General features: G+C 47.9%; 1 protein-coding gene across 2 annotated transcripts in view; it reads left to right on the top strand.

Annotated features, from left to right (window-relative positions):
* The window catches only part of nlgn2a (neuroligin 2a), a 106,134-nt gene that overhangs the window by 31,666 nt on the left and 55,501 nt on the right, over positions 1 to 18,967 (top strand). For both annotated transcript variants that reach the window (XM_018744452.2, XM_018744450.2), the window contains exon 2: positions 9,637 to 10,433. In XM_018744452.2, the coding sequence (XP_018599968.1) occupies positions 9,944 to 10,433 (490 nt within the window). In that variant the 5' untranslated portion in view covers positions 9,637 to 9,943. The remainder of the gene's footprint in view (positions 1 to 9,636; positions 10,434 to 18,967) is intronic.

The following is an 18,967-nucleotide window of genomic DNA, read 5'->3' as shown; positions in this document are numbered from 1 at the left end:
CAAACGCATAGTGAGGGTCTGTTGGGAACGTTTGGCGGAGGCCCCTGTCAGAGAGGTCTTCAACTCCCACCTCCGACAGAGCTTCAACCAGGTCCCGAGGGAGGTGGGGGACATTGAGTCTGAATGGACTATGTTCCGCTCCTCCATTGTCGGTGCGGCTGTTCGGAGCTGCGGCCATAAGGTCTCCGGTGCCTGTCGCGGCGGCAATCCCCGAACACGGTGGTGGACACCGGAAGTAAGGGATGCCGTCAAGCTGAAGAAGGAGTTCTATCGGGCCTGGCTGGCTCATGGGACTCCTGAAGCAGCTGACGGGTACCGACGGGCCAAACGGAGCGCGGCTCTGGCAGTCGCCGCGGCAAAAACTCGGGCTTGGGAGGAGTTCGGTGAGGCCATGGAGGAAGACTTTCGGTCGGCCTCAAAGAGATTCTGGCAAACCGTCCGGCGACTCAGAGGGGGGAAGCGGTGTTCCACGAACACTGTTTACAGTGGAAGTGGTGCGCTGCTGACCTCAGCTGAGGATGTTCTCGGGCGGTGGAAGGAGTACTTTGAGGATCTCCTCAATCCCTCCGACACGCCTTCCGTAGAGGAAGCTGAGGCTGGGGACTCGGAGGGGGACTCGTCCATTACCCTGGCTGAAGTTGCTGAGGTAGTCAAAAAACTCCTCGGTGGCAAGGCTCCGGGGGTGGATGAGATCCGCCCCGAGTTTCTCAAGTCTCTGGATGTTGTGGGGCTGTCTTGGCTGACACGCCTCTGCAGCATCGCGTGGAGTTCGGGAACGGTGCCTCTGGACTGGCAGACCGGGGTGGTGGTCCCTCTTTTTAAGAAGGGGGACCGGAGATTGTGTTCCAACTACAGGGGGATCACACTCCTTAGCCTCCCTGGGAAAGTCTATGCCAGGGTACTGGAAAGGAGAATCCGACCGATAGTCGAACCTCGGATTCAGGAGGAGCAATGCGGTTTTCGCCCTGGCCGTGGAACACTGGACCAGCTCTATACCCTCACTAGGGTGTTGGAGGGTTCGTGGGAGTTTGCCCAACCAGTCCATATGTGTTTTGTGGACCTGGAGAAGGCATTCGACCGTGTCCCTCGTGGCATCCTGTGGGGGGTGCTTCGGGATTATGGGGTTCGGGGCTCGTTGCTACGGGCTGTTCGTTCCCTGTATGACCGGAGCAGGAGCTTGGTTCGCATTGCCGGCAGTAAGTCAGACCTGTTCCCGGTGCATGTTGGACTCCGCCAGGGCTGCCCTTTGTCACCGATTCTGTTCATTATTTTTATGGACAGAATTTCTAGGCGCAGTCAGGGAACGGAGGGTGTCTGTTTTGGTGGCCGCGAGATCTCGTCTCTGCTTTTTGCGGACGATGTGGTCCTGTTGGCTTCATCAAGTCAAGACTTGCAGCGTGCACTGGGGAGGTTTGCAGCCGAGTGCGAAGCGGCGGGGATGAGAATCAGCACCTCCAAATCCGAGGCCATGGTTCTCAGTCGGAAAAAGGTGGATTGCTCCCTCCGGGTTAGGGGGGAGTTGCTCCCTCAAGTGGAGGAGTTTAAGTATCTTGGGGTCTTGTTCACGAGTGAGGGAAAAATGGAGCGGCAGGTCGACAGACGGATCGGTGCGGCGTCTGCAGTAATGCGGTCATTGTACCGGTCTGTTGTGGTGAAGAGGGAGCTGAGTCGTAAGGCGAAGCTCTCAATTTACCGGTCGATCTACGTTCCTACCCTCACCTATGGTCATGAACTCTGGATCATGACCGAAAGAATGAGATCGCGGATACAAGCGGCAGAAATGAGTTTCCTCCGCAGAGTGGCTGGGCGCACCCTTAGGGATAGGGTGAGGAGCTCAGTCACCCGGGAGGAGCTCGGAGTAGAGCCGCTGCTCCTCCGCATCGAGAGGAGCCAGTTGAGGTGGCTCGGGCATCTGTTCCGGATGCCTCCTGGACGCCTCCCTGGGGAGGTGCTCCGGGCTTGTCCCACTGGGAGGAGGCCTCGGGGCAGACCCAGGACACGTTGGAGAGACTATGTCTCCCGGCTGGCCTGGGAACGCCTTGGGGTTCCCCCAGAGGAACTGGAGGAGGTGTGCGGGGAGAGGGAGGTCTGGAGTACTCTGCTCGGACTGCTGCCCCCGCGACCCGGCCCCGGATAAGCGGAGGAAGATGGATGGATGGATGGATGGAGTAGGTCCTGTAGGTATCTGAGTTGTGATACTTTGGCTGTCTTGACCTTGGTACAAGCAGCCACTGGAAGCCAAAGGAGATAGATGAGGTGGGGAGATACATGAGAACGCTTTAGCATTACAGTTTTATTATGTATCTCTTAAGGTGATGCTTTCGTTATTAGGGAGGGATCACTTTTCTATTTGGCTTGATATCTTGCCGTGTTGGTGTGATGCAAAGTTTGCTTTAGCTTTGGTGATCCTGTATTTGGAATTACATTTATACGGTCTACTCCATCATATCAAACATTTACACTGTTTCAGTCCAATATTCATTGTCCACTGTCCTTCGACGTTCTCAGAAATCTACCGTCGCTTTCGGACTCCATCTGCTGTTAGTCTCCTCTATTATGGCTTGCATCCTGGCTCTGTGTTAATCCTGGCATGACGAACTTCGCCAGCCTAGTGTCTGAGGCCCCAGGGCCATGCAGTGGCCGCCACCTATCAGGCCCCAGACATTATTCTGCAGCTCAGCCTCCTCGAAGTCAGTGATTTATGGAGGAGTGCCCTTGATTGCGACGCACGTCCTTAGATAAAGTCCTCTCCGAACGGAAGTGATGGAACAATCACAGGAGTACCACCAAACCAATACACTCCACCCTGGCCTCTTGTATCGCTACCTTAGTCTCCCCCTCCTGGTGGTCGTGTCCCCGCTTCCACACGCTTTTGTCTGACAGGAATGGGAAGGAGAGCAATGGTCCTGGGCTCTAAAAAGTCAGTGGCAGGCAGTGATTAATCTTCCCCGCGCTGCCTAATTAACAGGCCTGCCGTTCAGCCTTGGAAGGAAGCGCTGACCCCCGGCACAAACAGCCCTGCTTCACAAATTAAAGAGCTGTAAATATTTGCTTTTAACTCTTCCTGTTACATTGTTTCCAATTTTGTGCTCCAGTGGTCCCTAACCTCGTAGCCCCCCCCCATCGGCCCCCAAGTGTTTCCGCAGTCACCGTCTCACTTCTTTCCTGGATTTTGCCACACTATGGCAGCACTGACAGCTGTCCAGAGGAACAGCCTGGCTTCTTCTTCTGCTATCAAAATGAGAGCTTGAATCGTGGGAAAACAGCAGACCGGACATGCGTCCAGAGGTGGAACTAATGGAGACATAACATCGCAACCGAACCGTCTTGTGGAATCGGCCGAGAAGCTGATCGCGTGACCCGTGTCTTGAGGACACCGTGTCTCAGATGAAATTGGAGCTCCGAAGAAGAGGCTGCTTCACAATCACACACGAGAGACAGCGCTGTGTGCGGCACAACGCTCTGGAGATTAACCCCACTTCTATGTCTTCTTCACCCATGGTGTCCTCTCCTTGGAAGCCTGCATGAACTTGGTGTCAGCTCTTGTAGCACTGGTGGAGTGTGCCTGACAGCCTGCATCTGTTGACCTTGCTCTCGGCGGCTCGTTATCTACAGCTGCGTGACGCCTGTCACCTCTTGCTTCCCAGAATGCCACGCGCCGTCCTCACAGCTTGGGCGAGCTGGGGGCACTTTTCCCCTAACCTGATGAAGCGCTACCTTGTTTTTCTGTCTCTGACCTCCTTGTGAGTCACCACAATTAAATGCCTTACAACCGATGGCAACCTGCACACAATGCCCAAACAGAACTTCTGTGATACCTTCAGATCTGTGTGACTGCTCTTCAATTTGTTGCCCGCCACCTGTAGACACCAGATGTGTCAGTGTTTTGCAACAGCTTAGAATGACCGGTTCAAGCTTAAATCACAACAAGACCACCGGTTTTGGAGCCTTGAGTTGCAATTGAATTTTGCAGCATAATTAATTGCATCCAAAAATGTATAAGTAAAATTCAAAGCTTCTTAATCAGTACACCCCCTGCCTCCCATATCTCAAAATCCCTATTGGATACAACAAACATTGGAATATTTGCAAATGTAAATGGATATCCTCTATTGTACCATTCCCTTCTCTGTTGTACCACTCCTTGGAGCAATGTTCAGCGCTCTGTCACCCTGGTGTGAAGGGTGCTGTACAAAAGTACATGCACACACACTTTCAGAGCCGCTTGTCCCATACGGGGTCGCGGGGAACCGGAGCCTACCCGGTAACACAGGGCGTAAGGCCGGAGGGGGAGGGGACACACCCAGGACGGGACGCCAGTCTGTTGCAAGGCACCCCAAGCGAGACTCAAACCCCAGACCCACCGGAGAGCAGGACTGTGGTCCAACCCACTACGCCACCACACCCTTTGTACAAAAGTACTATACATTAAATTGAATTCAAACAGTGTTTGTTGTAACAACAGCTAAATGAATTGCCATGCTAAGCTAATACGTAATGTGATTTAGTGGCGCATTCTTGGCTGTCTGTCACGGCTGTCTATCATTAACAGCAGCTTCAAAGGTCAGAGGTTGTCCCATGCGTGGCTCTTTTCAAATTCAGTATCTTAGACAGCATCCGTTTGTACTTCAGCTTTTGGAAAAAAATGCTAAATGGCAGCCTGGCAAAGAGCTGTAGGAATCTGCCCACAAGTAACTTATTTTCGTGCCAGAAAATGTTCACCAGAAAGAAGCACAAGCCACCTTTTTTCTCAGAGAATCTTGGCTGCCTTAAAAATCGGAAGGGCTCTAAATCAGAAATTACATGCAGTGTATTAATCTTATTAAAGTTACTTGTGTTTTATCGCTGTGATGGTATTGGTGTAGACATGAGTCTCCCCATAGCATTTTATCTCCTAGGTTTTATAGTGTGCCTGCTCTGCTTTTTATGATGTTGATTCATTGTTGCGGGAGTGTATCACTTTATGGTTGGGCCTTGCTGGTTTAATCTCAGCCAGAGTGGGTATTGCGCCATTACTTACGGTTAGCAAGGTACGCTTGGTGTAGTGCCCTTTTTCCAGGAGGGGGAGCATGGATGCGTGATGTTCAACCCAACAGGCAGCAGAGGAACATTTCATCCAGTCGTCCTCCATCTCCCATCGCCGAGTCATATTTGCACCTGTCAGATTAGCGATGGCCAGCGGAGCAGAGCAGTTAAGCAGGAGCCACAAAAGCGGAGCCGAGCGCTAAAATACGAGCGTACGCCGGCGTCGCCCTTTTGTACAGTGATTGATGTGGGGAGCGGCTTTATCATTCCGCTGTGGTCTCACCGTTTCCTGAGGACCATCAAGCATAAGAAACTGAGTGTTGAATGTAGTCCTTCTGCCGTGCCTGCCCGGCCACGTGTTTGCGTGCGTGCGTCGTGTGTGTTTATAGGTCCTGGTTATAAATGCGGTGGCCGGCTGTGATCTTACATCTTTACACTCCAGTTCCACTGAAGGTACTTTCAGCCTCTGTCACGTCTTTGTGTAAGCCACCCTTCACGATGCCAATGGCTGAAACTCCAAGGGATCCAATTAAGGGTTAAAAATGGAAGCACACGCTCCCTTGCAGGGTGGTTAGTCAGTGGCCTGAGTGGTCTGAATCAAGAATTGGGTCCTTTTACAGTATGAGAGCTCAGAGGTGAAGCTCGTTCTGCCTTTGTTCTCCTCGTTATGGGCCATGTTTCTTGCTGTTGCTGCTTCTTTGCCTACCACCCCCACCTTTATTTTTTCTGCTATAAAAATTTAATGAAAGGCCTTTTTAGTGTGTGGGGGCTGGTGGAGCCCACCCTGCTTGTGTGAGGCAGCCCATCTCTGAGGTTTAATTAGAACAGCGGCATGAAATCCTGTCAGTTTCACCTACCCCACACACACACACACACACACACACACACACGCACTCACGCACGCACGCGTGCACGACATCCTCGGTTCCCGTGGGACTGTCCTTCGATTAATATACAGAAGCAACCATTTGCTGAGATCAAGGAGGTAGGACCCTGTGGCAGGTGAAATGATGAATAGCAAAAAAAGATCAGAATCGTAGCGGAAAACAGAAAAGTGTGCACGCATGGGAGAGCTCCTCTGTCGTCCTGACCACTCCAGAGAGTGGATTACACACACGACAGCAGGTTAGCGCGTACAGTTCATTTGCTTGTGCTCTGCTGCATAATTATATTTACTCATTTAGCACACTGCGGGCAAATCAGAGGCACCAATTAACCTGAAACGCACGTCTTTGCACTGTGGGAAGAAACCAGAGCACCTGATGGAAACCTGCGAGAACCTGAGCAGAACAGGAAAACTCCACACGCGCTAAATGGGCGTCGAACCTTCATTCGTCTGCAAAGTTGAGGCCGCTGCGAGGCGCCCGCGCTACCGGCTGTGCTGCTTGTGTAGTACTCGAGTGTAACATTAGTGCACCACTGTATTGGGCCATAGGATCTGTGTGTGTGTGTGTGTGTGTGTGTGTGTGTGTGTGTGCTGTTTTACAGTCCAGCAGCTGTACACCACTGTAGTGCAGCTGGTATCTGAGATCACCTCCATTCCCTTCGCTTACTGTCTCAGATTCACATTTACCCACCGGCGTACCAGAAAATTGGTGCTGCCAAGGCAGTAATAGAGTTAATGGAAACGGGAAACGGCTCAATTACAGAGCCCTTTAAGAAAAGATAATAAGGAACAAAGTGGCAAAGAGACCATATAGTTCTTATAATGCTACAGTTTAAGACAGTGAAACATGTAGGCCATTACGCCCGTAGCGTCTCTTTGTCTTCGTCTGTCTCTTTCTGTAGCGGCACAAAAACACAGAAAAACAAACATGGCACAATGCAAGAAGGATCATTTTTTTTTTAACAATGCAACAGTGCACAAAACAATGTAGGACTGTAAGCATCATTTCTCCTTAAAAGAATGAAATATGAGTTAATAAAGTATCGGTGTTATTACTGTACGTGTAAATAACGGCGATTATGTAAGTAAATAAAACAATAGCTGCGCAGAATATAATTTAATCATAGACGGTTTGCTCTCTCGTTGTTTTCTTTTGTTTCTCGTTGTGTCTTTCGCTACTAATGGAGGCCTGCAAAGTCTACACAGAAGACAGGTAAACGCAGGTGTAAAGCAGACCGATGCAATGTGGAGGCTTTGCAGGCCTCCGTTAGAAGTGCACGTTTTTTGCCATGTTATAAGTCGCCATTGATGAGAACATCTGCTAAATAACCAAAAAAGAAATAAGTAAACAGAAACACACTAAGGTTCCCCATAGTGTGTGAGTGACAGAGACTGTGTGTGTTTCACTGATGTATGGATGAGCGATCCATTGTAAGCAGTGTATCTAGCAGTGTAAGTGACTACGATGAATAAGGTGTGTGGGCTCATAACACTACACAGAGTTCATTGGAAGTCGCTTTGCAAGAAAAGCGTCTGCAAAGTAAATAAATGTAAATGTAAATGGAAGCAGGTTTTCCTCGACAAAGGGTATTCTGTTATAAAATATTCTGGATTCGCAGACACCACAACTCCTCTGTTATGGAATGTGGCAAAGTAAAAACAGAAAGGAGTTCTTTGTTTGTCTTTGCGTTTGTTCGCTGTCCTCTTGTCCATCCTTGTCCATCCTTGTCCATCCTTGTCCATCCTTGTCCCTCAGACAGCGACATTCGGTGAGCCATCTTTGAGCTCCTCGCAAGCCCTGTCCTCACCTAGCAGGGCTGGCAGTTTGTTAGCGTCAGACGTGGTTGTAAAATTTCGGGAAGTATTATTTTTTCTGAAGCACTTAGTCCCACTCTACATTTGTCACGTCTGAGAGAGGAGAAAGTACGGTTGCTTTGCGGCCTCCTGCTGACTGCGCCGGGCACAGCCTGTCCTGCCAGTGTCCGCAGCCTCGGCCAAGATTTTTATGCCTTTTTCTGCTAGTATCCTTCCCTCTCACTCGCTCTCCCTCTGTCTTTCTTTGAAATAAAAAAATAGACAAAGAAGGACAAAATAATAACTGTCATCATCACCAGAATTTATACCCATTTTTCTAACAATAACAGAAATGGCCAAGATTAATTAATAACCTGGCTTTGGTCTTGGCCGTTCATCATATGTCCCTAATAACTCACAATGTCTTCCTCACCATCTCGTTCTTTCTGCGTCTCCATGGCTCTCCTGTTCCTTGGGTCACAAACTAGGGTTAAGGTGTCAGGCAAACAGGCAAGAGTGGGCATTAATTCACCAACATCAATCCATAACGTAAAAAAAAAAAGAAGAAAAATTATAGTAGTTTGATTACTCCGCACTTTCTGGAATTCCAAAGACAACGGTTTCTTAAAATGATTTACAGTTCATACTGTAGTTACTGCTTTGCATTTTTTCACAAAATGTAAAGCATGTTTGCTCATTTCTGGTGACGGGGCACGATGGAGAGCCTAAGCTGCTTACAAGCAATACCGGAATGTCATCTGTCCATCTGAACCCTGACCCTGGCATAAAAAGACTGTGTAATCCAGGAGCTCTGCTTCTTAGAGAGAGACCTGGCACACTCCTTAACACCTCTGGGTTCTGCGAGCAGCTGCCTTTTATAAAAATGCAAATAAACAACTTTGCACGTGAGGATTTTTTTAAATAAAAAATCGCCAATGGTCAGTCGGTGTTTAAAAAGCATGCTTTAGGCTTGAGTACTGCAGGTACAAGTTCCAGCAAGGGCCTCATTATTTTATCATCAAGGAGTTAATTTAATCTGTGTTCAGCCTACTTTATTAATTTATTAATATGCTTCAGTAAAGGGGTGCGGTGGCGCAGTGGGTTGGACTGCAGTCCTACTCTCCGGTGGGTCTGGGGTTCGAGTCGTGTTTGGGGTGCCTTGTGACGGACTGGCGTCCCGTCCTGGGTGTGTCCCCTTCCCCCTCCGGCCTTACGCCCTGTGTTGCCGGGTAGGCTCCGTGACCCCGTGAGGGACAAGCGGTTCTGAAAATGTGTGTGTGCTTCAGTAAAATTTGCATGTACATTTCATAGGAAATATATTGTGTGTGTTATATTAGGAGAAAGAGATGCATGATTGTAAAGTGCAGTTAGTTTGTTTCTTACCACCATGTGAACCAATGTTCATCACACGAGTAGCTGCATAAAACTTTCTCGGAATACCCATGATTCCTGATCACACACGGATCATCTGAAACCGCTTGTCCCATATGGAGTCGCGGGGAGCCGGAGCCTAACCCGGCAACACAGGGCGAAAGGCTGGAGGGGGAGGGGACACACCCAGGACAGGATGCCAGGCCGTCACAAGGCATCCTAAACGGGACTCGAACCCCAGACCCACCAGACAGCAGGACCCGGTCCAACCCACTGCACCACCACGCTCCCTTATTTCTGAGCACCTTCCTAGTAATTTTTTTTTTTTTTTTGAGATACATATCAACATTTGTAGCTGCGTAAAGTTGTGTAATATGATCCATATTATAGCTTGTTTGATGTGTATTTTCATATGTTTGTTGGTTCTGGCCTCAGTCCAGATATTGGGCTTCTGCAGCATGAATCTGTGGAGACCCACCAGTAACTTCAGAAGCATTCTGCACATTCAGTTCCATCAATAGCCCCTGACTCATACATTTCTTTGTTTTTTGTCACTACAGGTCAAGAGTGGACGAGGAACGCAGACCCATTGAGGATGGCGCCAGAACATGGAGCGTAACAGAGCGTCTGACTCTGAGGACTGAGAAGAAGAGTACGCCTTTGTCCCTCTTTTGCCCAACTCTCCCCTCCCTTTCCCCCATCGTCCCGCATCCCAAAGTCCCTCCATTTCCTCTTCCCCGTATGACGGATCCTTCTGAGATTTTTTAAGAAGCTCTTGCTTGTTGGGTTTTCTTTTTCGGTCTTTATTTTTCTCTTTCTCTTGAAACAATTGAGGAAAGAGGGGAGACACAGACCTACGAGGGCAGAATGCATCTCTTTTTGGTGCCAGTGCACAGGCAGTTTGCGGTGCGCGTTGGGGGGTGTCGACGGCAGTGGTCAAACCCGTGCTTGGTCTGGCTGCTTGGCCTGGCTCTCTGGCTGGCCCTAGCCACTGGTCAGAAGGCTGACTTGAGTGGAAAGCACCCCATGGTGACTACAAACTACGGCAAGCTCCGAGGCATCAAGAAAGACCTGAACAATGAGATCCTAGGCCCAGTCGAGCAGTACCTCGGGGTTCCCTACGCCACTCCGCCTATAGGTGACCGCCGGTTCCAGCCTCCCGAGGCACCGGGCTCCTGGCAGGAGGTGCGCAATGCCACGCAGTTTGCCCCAGTCTGCCCGCAGAACATCCACGGCGTGCTGCCCGAGATCATGCTGCCCGTCTGGTTTACCGACAACCTAGACGTCGTGGCCGGCTACATTCAAAACCAGAGCGAAGACTGCCTCTACCTGAACATCTATGTTCCCACGGAGGACGGTGAGTCCCTCTTGCTTCAGGTGGGGGCACAGAGTTGAAGGGGCACACTCAGGAAAGAGGGTTCTCTTCCTCGCGCACAGATGAGGTCAAACAGTAAAAGGTTCCAGTGCTTTAGAGAACTTCGCCACCTCTCCACTCCATCCTCTTTCCAAGGCGAACATAACCGGTGACAAGCTTTTTACCGCGATAGCGGGTGGGGGAGGCACAGCTGTCCTTTCTTTGAATGCCAGTGAGCACCAGCTGGAAATTAGCCATAACTCCTTCCTTTTTATTGTCAACTTTGCTGCTTTCCTTTCTATTTTTGCACAGCAGGATAATACAGGTGTGTCGAGGGATTGTTTCTCATGATCTATTTCTGCTGTGACTTCTTTCAGTTTTTACTAATTGCATGTCAGCCTTTTATCACACAATGCGAAGAAATTTCCCATGGATTTGATATCATGAGCCAATTAAATGCAAGAGACTTAGTAGAGAGTGTGTGTAGGCTTGAACTCTTCGGGCCTGTCCTTGTATGGAGAGATTAACGGGATTACTTGCATTTGTACCACTTCTTGTCAACATCGCAACGGTTTCACTGGCCTCTGGTTTCTTGCACACAAATGAAAACTGTTTTGAAAATGTATAGCATGGTTGCTTGACCTGTTCTTGTATCTGCCATGATGCCATGATCACTGTGTGCGAGTTCTAACTGTTTTGTAGTCCTCTGGAGTGTAGGTCACAATGGCAACTGTCCATAGCGGCATTAGCGCATGATTGTACACACAGAGAAAGGCTTTTATGGCCCGGACATCCCCACTGGGAGTGTCCCTGTCATCGGCAGCTGGTGTGTTCATGGCTTCCATGGTTTCCATAGCCTTCCACCAGCTTTTCCCAACACTTTTACAGTGCGAAGCGCCACAAGGTCATCACATTGGGCCCATCAACACTCTCCCTGATGACAGCTGCATTGCTTCTCCATTTTCTCACTCGCAGCCTGCTCTCTCAACTCCCAGCCAAGCACCGGGACCACCAGTTCCTCAGGTTCTTCATGAGTTTCCACGGCTTTGCGTAGCAGATTTCAAAACCCGTCACATCTGTACCCCTCCGGCTTCACCTCGAGCAGATGTTTGGTGGCCATCGCAGTCGTGCAAACATTCTCTGCTCACCTCTACGGCAACCATCACGTGCAGCCGCTTACACATTCAGTGCTGTCTTTCCACCACCTTGCCATCAACATGTTCCATCTTCAAAGACAAAGAACCTGGGTGCGCTTCCCAGTTATCTGAAAGTTAATATAATACAGATATTATCTATATTTCTTTGTTCTGACCACCTCCTTCACCCCCATCCCTGCTCCATCTCACCCTCCTCGCATCATGATCTTGATTATGATGTTTTGATTATTTGTTTGAATGACCTGTTTTTTCGCTGTCTACTTGTTAAAGAAGAATCCCTTTTTTGTTACTGCATTAAGGGCAGTAAGCGAAACTGGGACAAACCGGCATGAGTGTGCCTTTTTCCAAATTAGGCAAGCAAATTAAGCAGAGTGCATCTAGAGAATTTGTTTTTTTCCAGATGTATCTCTCTGAAGCAGCCTTCTCACCAAATGGTACACCGGCACAGCCAGTGAGGAATAAGGTCCCTGGAGGAGCCAGCAGCCTACTGCTGAATATGTTCAGAGTGAAGCTAGAAACAGCTTAACTCTTGGGTCTGTGCCCCTTATCATGACCCTCCGCTGGAGTGCCACGGCTATTTTTACGTTTTTATTTTTCATTTATTTCTTGGGCTAGCGTACAGAATCCACTGCAACTTTTCTGTTGGCCGGGATGTTTAACAACGCAATAATGGTTATGTACCTCACTTAAGGGTATAGCAGCAGCGCCTCTTTTAGTCACAAGTCCACCTTTTCTAGTGCCAGACCACACGATGACCCAGGTATCATCTCCTCTAATATGGCTTTTCAACAGTTAGATAGATCAGACTTTTAGCAGAGCGCCTGTGTTTGTGATGTGTGTGAGAAGCCAGGCCGCCCATTAAGAGAACACAACAGTCCTAGATGCTCAAAATGCCACGAAACGTGTACTGAGGCAAATGGACAAATAAACACCGGAACGCTTACATCCCTCGGATGCGATATGTCGCGCCTTTGATGAAAGAACAATTCTCCAAAGTTATTACACCGATGATGTCCGAGCTGTCCTTGAGCCGGTGAGGAAAATTTGGATCAGGGTCGTGCCGCAGGGAGACAGGGACGGCTACAACCAGTAATGCCGTGACACGGCTCTCTTTAATAAGTGCGGTAACCAGAGGTGTATCAGTGTCTGGATACGCGACCCGTGACTTTGAATTGGTGGCTGACGCAAGTGCGAAAACAAAGTGAACATTTTTGCGTCAAACTCCAAAGTCCCGTGTTTTGGAAAGGCAGGAGTAGAACGCTGGAAAAAAAGAAATCGATTCGCTGCCAATCGTTGCCATGACCAATTTAAAATGCTGCATCAGATGAGACAAAGGCATCAGGCTTGGATTTAATGAGCTGGTGTTCGTTCAGCCCCTACCTCCGGATGGTCTATTTCTCCGCAGGGACACGGTATTATTACTGACTCCCCCATATCCATGCTGAACGGAGTGCAATTCAGTAGCGAGAGGAAAAGAATTGCCGTATTGTTGTCAGTGCTGTGAAGGAGGAGAGATGGAGAAGAGCAGGGGGGTGCGGGTAGCCACTGTCGCCGTGGCAATACGTGTGACTGGGAGCGGAAAGAAGATCAAGAGGGCGGAGCGTAGTGAGGGATTGGTCACAGGGGTGGGGGGGAGCTGTTTGGTCGTCCTGGCAACACGCCAGCGTTTTCCTGCACGGTCCTGTCAGCGCACGCATCAAACTCGCATCCGTGTCCCTTTTCACCAGACTCTCAATGAGGGAATTAGTAATAGCTCAACTCAGGTCTATTTATAGCCTGGGCTGAGAGAGTACGTGTGTGTGCATGCTTGCGCACGTGTCAGTGAGGGGACGGGGCCTTGACGGGGCTGACGTGGCCTCGTCCTCGCCGTTGCGGACGTGTCGCACGTCTGCGGACATCTGCTGTGTCAGCTCTTCTCTGGTCATTCGGTGACCGGACAGCTGTGTCTTCTTCATCTGACTGCATTGCTCCAGACCCGTGCTTTTGCTGCAACTTTTTTTTCATCCGCTATGCAGAATATGCTCGGGTGACACCGCACGGCACACGATATCAGTCAGAGCGCATCCTACCCCAGGGGAGTACCATCTGCCCCCCCACAAGGCAGCAGAACCCCTGCTGTCTCATGAGCCGCAGGTTCGAGGCATTACCGGCGTCTTCTCTGGCATATGACAGCTACCGCGGCAGTTCTGCAGACTCGCCCCTCAGCAATATGCTGATCTTTTGCATTTAAGCCAATAATTCTTTAATCAAAGCAAACTGGTGTTCAGAGCAGAGTATAAGCAGAAATGTCGTTTGAACAATTACGGTTGCGTGGGTGGTTTTATGGACGCCTCGCTAAGAGGGCACAGTACAGTATCGCCGACAGAGTATATACAGGGCTGCATTACGGGAGAGCCAGAGGGGATGGGCAGTGCCCTCGCTCATGCTCTGCTGCATTTCACTCATGTCAGATGTGGTTCTTGCACTCAAACGATCCAAATCCATCAGTCTCATCATAGCGTGTATGTGTGTGCGTACACGCACGCGCACATATATAGATATATATATAGTCACTGATGAAATAAAACCCCAGGGAGGAATGACACCATATTTATTCAGTCAAAAATGTATATCGTGCACCTCCACAGGGCCGTTGCACCCTTTCTGTTCTCCATTATTATGTAGAGAAAAAAAAGAATCATGAATGAACAGTGCTGCCGAAACAATGTTGCCCAGTTTGGAGCACCCCCCCCTCCACCCACCCACCCCTGTTCTTTTTCATCTTGTGCTTCTTGTTCTCCTCCGGTTCTCACTGTCGCTCGCTCTCCATTTTCTCTCCAGTCTCCCTCTTTCCTTCACTTTCTGCCCCTGTCATCTCTCTTTTTATCATCCATCTCTCTCATTCCCCCTCTCTCGCTGCCTGTCATCCCTCACACGCACACCTTTTCTCTCTTGTTTTGCTTCCCTCCCTTTCTTGGCCCTCTTCCCTGAACCCCCCCCCCCTCCCCCCACCACCCTCCACCCGCCTCCAAGCCCTCTCTCCCTGCAGCTCAAAAGGCCGTCTCTTCAATGCGGGCTGTAGCTGAGGTGGCTGGTGGCTGTGAATGCAAATCAGGCTGCATGTCCTTCCCCCGATGGGCTAGCCACACTTGGTGCGGCCACACGGAGCACCCACAGAGGTCTAGATGGAGGGGGGTGGAGAGATGAGAGGAAGGGCAGGCAGGGCAGAAGCTTGGGGGTATGTTCGGGGGGGATGGACACAGCACCCTTCTAATTGTTGCTATTTATTTATATGTTCTTGCTTGGGGACATAGTTAATATGCATTCAGGCAGGTGTATTGACATATATGGCTTTGCTTTAAATCATGATAGGATGATCAGTAATCGTGATCAATGGGAATCAGCGAACTGATCCACAGGATCTAGCTTTGAATGGACGTGCAACCAGTACTGCATTTTTCTTTCATGGGTTTAGTTGCAGTGAAATACAAATGGGATGAAAGATATGTTTATGCAAGGAGAAGTTGCTAAAAAGCTATGATAGGGAGATGAGGGCTGAATGTGTATCTTGCCAAAAGTACTCCCAAGGTTAAGGTTAGTATCTTCAGTTGCCCCTCCTTTTTTTCATTAGCTCCTCCCCTTTTCCCAGCTTTATTGAAATATAGGGAGGACATGGGAGAAGGTTAATGTGCGTTGTAGCTCCACCCCAGAGCAGAAAAGTGGTGGTCCAGCATGGCTGGAAAATGGTTTGCGAGTCACAGAATTCATGCAACATCAGCTAACCAAGGAAGGCACAGATTTAAAGCATAATCTAGGTGATTAAAAGACACGTTTTATGCGTTTTAATAGGATTAAGCCATCTTTTATGAAAGATGGAGAGAAAATATTGTCCCCCAAAACGGGGTAGATTACATGCTAAACCACCAAGATTAGCTCTGCTTCTGTCAGGAAAGAGCAGGGGAATCGTAAAGGGGAAAAACAGACTAACATCATTCAAATTTACACACAGGCAATTTCGCATCTACCCGTACAGCATTATTAACATTTATAGTCGGAAAAAATATTGCTTTAACCTTTCTGCCATTTAGACCTTGTTTCCCTTAATCAAATGGATCTATGTCTGCATTTCTGTCCTCCTCTATTCAGGCCCGCTGTATGTCTTCCCCCCATTCTCTTTCTCTCCTTCATAGCGGAGCTCACTGTGAGATCACGAGCACAATGAAACCAGTATCACACATAAAGAGTGGACATGAAGCTCATAGACAGAGAGGTGTTGGCCCCGCACTATATTACATCTGGCATTTGAAAGCACACAGCTCCTCCTTGTCGAGCACAGCTGAGTTTGAGTTTTCTTGTAGCTGCGGCGCCGGACTTTCCCGTTAGACACCGCGGGCACAGAGCCGAGGGCCTACGAAGGGGTTAGGAGAAAGACTGTGACACATAAACACCATGCAACTCAAACTTGAAACTGCATTTCAAAGACAGAATGCCAGAATTTCTAAGCGCTTCCCGAGAAATTTCCTTTCAGCTTTTCCAGCAATCATGTGGTCGAGCGTTACGGCGCTTTAAAGTGCATCATGTCCACGTGCGTAAATTAATTGCCATTTACCCCACTTTATGCACATTTTGGAGTGAAAGTGCCTAGGGCCCATGAACACCAATATGTGGCTTTGCGTAGCTCTGCTCTTTTTAAGAACTAAATTAGACTCTTCTGAATAATTCTTAACAGATCACAATTTCCAGGGCTGGATGAACTGCACGTGTCTCCCGTGTGTGTCACTCTGCCGTGTAGACGGCGGGAACGCTCTCGGATATCGAGGGCACGGAGCTCGCTATAGAAGTACGCGGTGTGACATGGGCTTCTCGAGGCGTCTGCCAACTAAGCCAGCTCTGTGCTGTGAGTGGCAGATTCATACCGGGGTGACAGCAGGATTCCCCGTTCCCGTGCAGAGCCTTTCTGAGTCTGGGAGAAAGAGGCCTCTCTTTCACTCACTCACTCACTCACTCATTTGGTGGTGCCATCACTTGCTCACTTATTCACCCATTCAGTTGCACCTTTCTTCATGTACTTGCATAATCATTCATTCATGCACTCTTATTAGTTTAGTCACTCATTAGTACTCACTTTTTCACCCATTCACTTGTCTACTCACTCCATTGCTCACTGGCTTACTCAGTTACTTAAATACTTATTCCCTCATTTTTTTGCCCGTGTGCTATACCTCACCCTCACGCACATACATGTCATCACCTATCTCTATAACCACTTGTGTACTCAGTCACTTAGAGCTCTTATTTACTTGCTCGAACTTTTTTACCCGACCGCTCACACCTACATGTACAGTGCTCCCTTGTCCACTTGCACCCATATTTACTCATTCACAATCTTGCATTTTGACTCAACACTTATTCACACTCATTATCTAAGCAGGTCATTGGAGCTGAAAATTTTCTCCCACAGCTAAATCTGATATAATGTGTCAGATTTCAGGTCTTTGAAATCTGTTTATTTATTTATTTGCTTCTTGTCAAATAAAGAGTATAAATTATTTTCATTGCTTCCTTAAACGCAGTTTTCTCTCACGCTGTCACTTACACGCATACTTGGCACACTCACACAAAGCTGCATTGTTTTTATATTTCTCAACCATTTACAAACATGTACACACTGAGTTTTTTCATGTATACCAACCCCCCCTCCAACTCGCACATGCACACATAATATTTCACTCTATTTCTAAGGTTTCACACATCCTGCTACCATAGACTAAAATCCTTGTGTTAAAGATCAGTTGTTTTTCATTAATATCACAATATCATAAGACTAATATCACATTTTATCACCATCTTGTAAAAGGTTAAATCAAATCATACCTCAGCTGAAGTGGTTTCAAAAGGTGAAATTTGTTAAAATTTTGTTTGATCGCTATTACCGTAATTCAGTTTTCCCTAAAAAATATTTGGGTTCTTTTGTACAGACAGAACTCACTTCTTTATAAAAAAGAAAGAACAAACAGCCCAAATAAGTAATCTCCATCAAAACATACTTGTCAGCTAATGAAATTAAATCTGTCAGTCTTACAGTTTTCTAGTAAGTACTGCTTGGAACCATTTAGGTACAGCAATATTGTTTACTCTTTTACGGCATGGGTGAGCCATGTATTAATACTGTATTTATAATATGTATCATAATAAGCAAATTTGTTGCAAATTTTTTGTTCTTTATGTGCAAAATAGAACAATTTCAGGAAGTCAGCACAAAATACAGTACAGATAATATTCAGTCCATTCGTTTTTGTCAGTCAATCCATGTGTTTTCATCAACATCACATTGGATGTTTTCCCATCCAGTCCAGTGAGGACAATACTGCTTTGCATGGCTTACCCACACTTGGCACTCTTCTGCAGTGATTACTGGACAACCTGCATTCATTGTATCTAATAGGGACATCTGGTCATGGGGACAATAATCATAAACTTTCCAACCTCCATGCAGAGAAGGATTCCTCAGGTGAATTGAGAAAGGTAGAATACAGAGGGCCAAATTGCATCATCATTTCTGGAGCGGCCACAGACCATCCAGCAAGCAGGCAATAAAGGTAGAAAGCAGCAGCAGCATTGCACCATATGATGACAAAGAAGAAGAGGTCAGGCTTTGCCAGTTCTCTCTTCTGGTGGTGACGTTTTGAATTATATGGGTCTGTGGTGAAACTGATAGTGTAGTGGTTAGGGCTGCTGCCTTAGGACCCAAAGGTTGCAGGTTTGATTCCTCACTTTTGGCTGTAGTACCCATGAGCAAGGTACTTACCCTAAATTTCTCCAGTAACATTTCCTGCCTTGCAAATGTCAACATGTGAGCTGCCATGTCCAGCTGTATAAATGGGTAAATAATTGTGACCTTAGTATTGTAAGATGCTTTGGAGAAAAGTGTCAGCTGCATGAATAAATGTAATGAAAATGTATTTCAAAGAACGTCACTGCTGGACATGGCAGCCCGCATGTTGACGTTTGCTCCCCTTTGTGGAGTTGTGTTTATGTTTCCAGCAAACGTGCCTGGCTTTTGCATTGTATCTCAAAGTAATGAGGAGTTATTCACTTTTTAGAGAAGAATACTGTTGCTCTCACTTAAGTTAATATGGGGATCAAGTGGACCACAGTTTTTTTGACAAGTATCTGCGCCTTTGAGAAAAGCTGTAATTGCCATCTTTTAAGGTCAGCACACATTTTTGTGGCATGTTGGCCAAATGAGAATTGGTTGTTTCTGTCTCTCTCTCTCATGGTCATTGTACAAAGAAACATACAAAGTGTACTTCAATTATGCTCCCAATAATGAAGCAGCGTACAATGGTGCAACACTGGAATATATCGAATTCACTCTTTCCGTTGCTAGTCTTGTGCAGT

This window comes from Scleropages formosus, chromosome 13, assembly GCF_900964775.1.
Source record: "Scleropages formosus chromosome 13, fSclFor1.1, whole genome shotgun sequence".
Taxonomy (NCBI): Eukaryota; Metazoa; Chordata; class Actinopteri; order Osteoglossiformes; family Osteoglossidae; genus Scleropages; species Scleropages formosus.
Note: the sequence above shows the minus strand (reverse complement) of the source record. Positions and strands in the feature narration are given on the sequence as shown.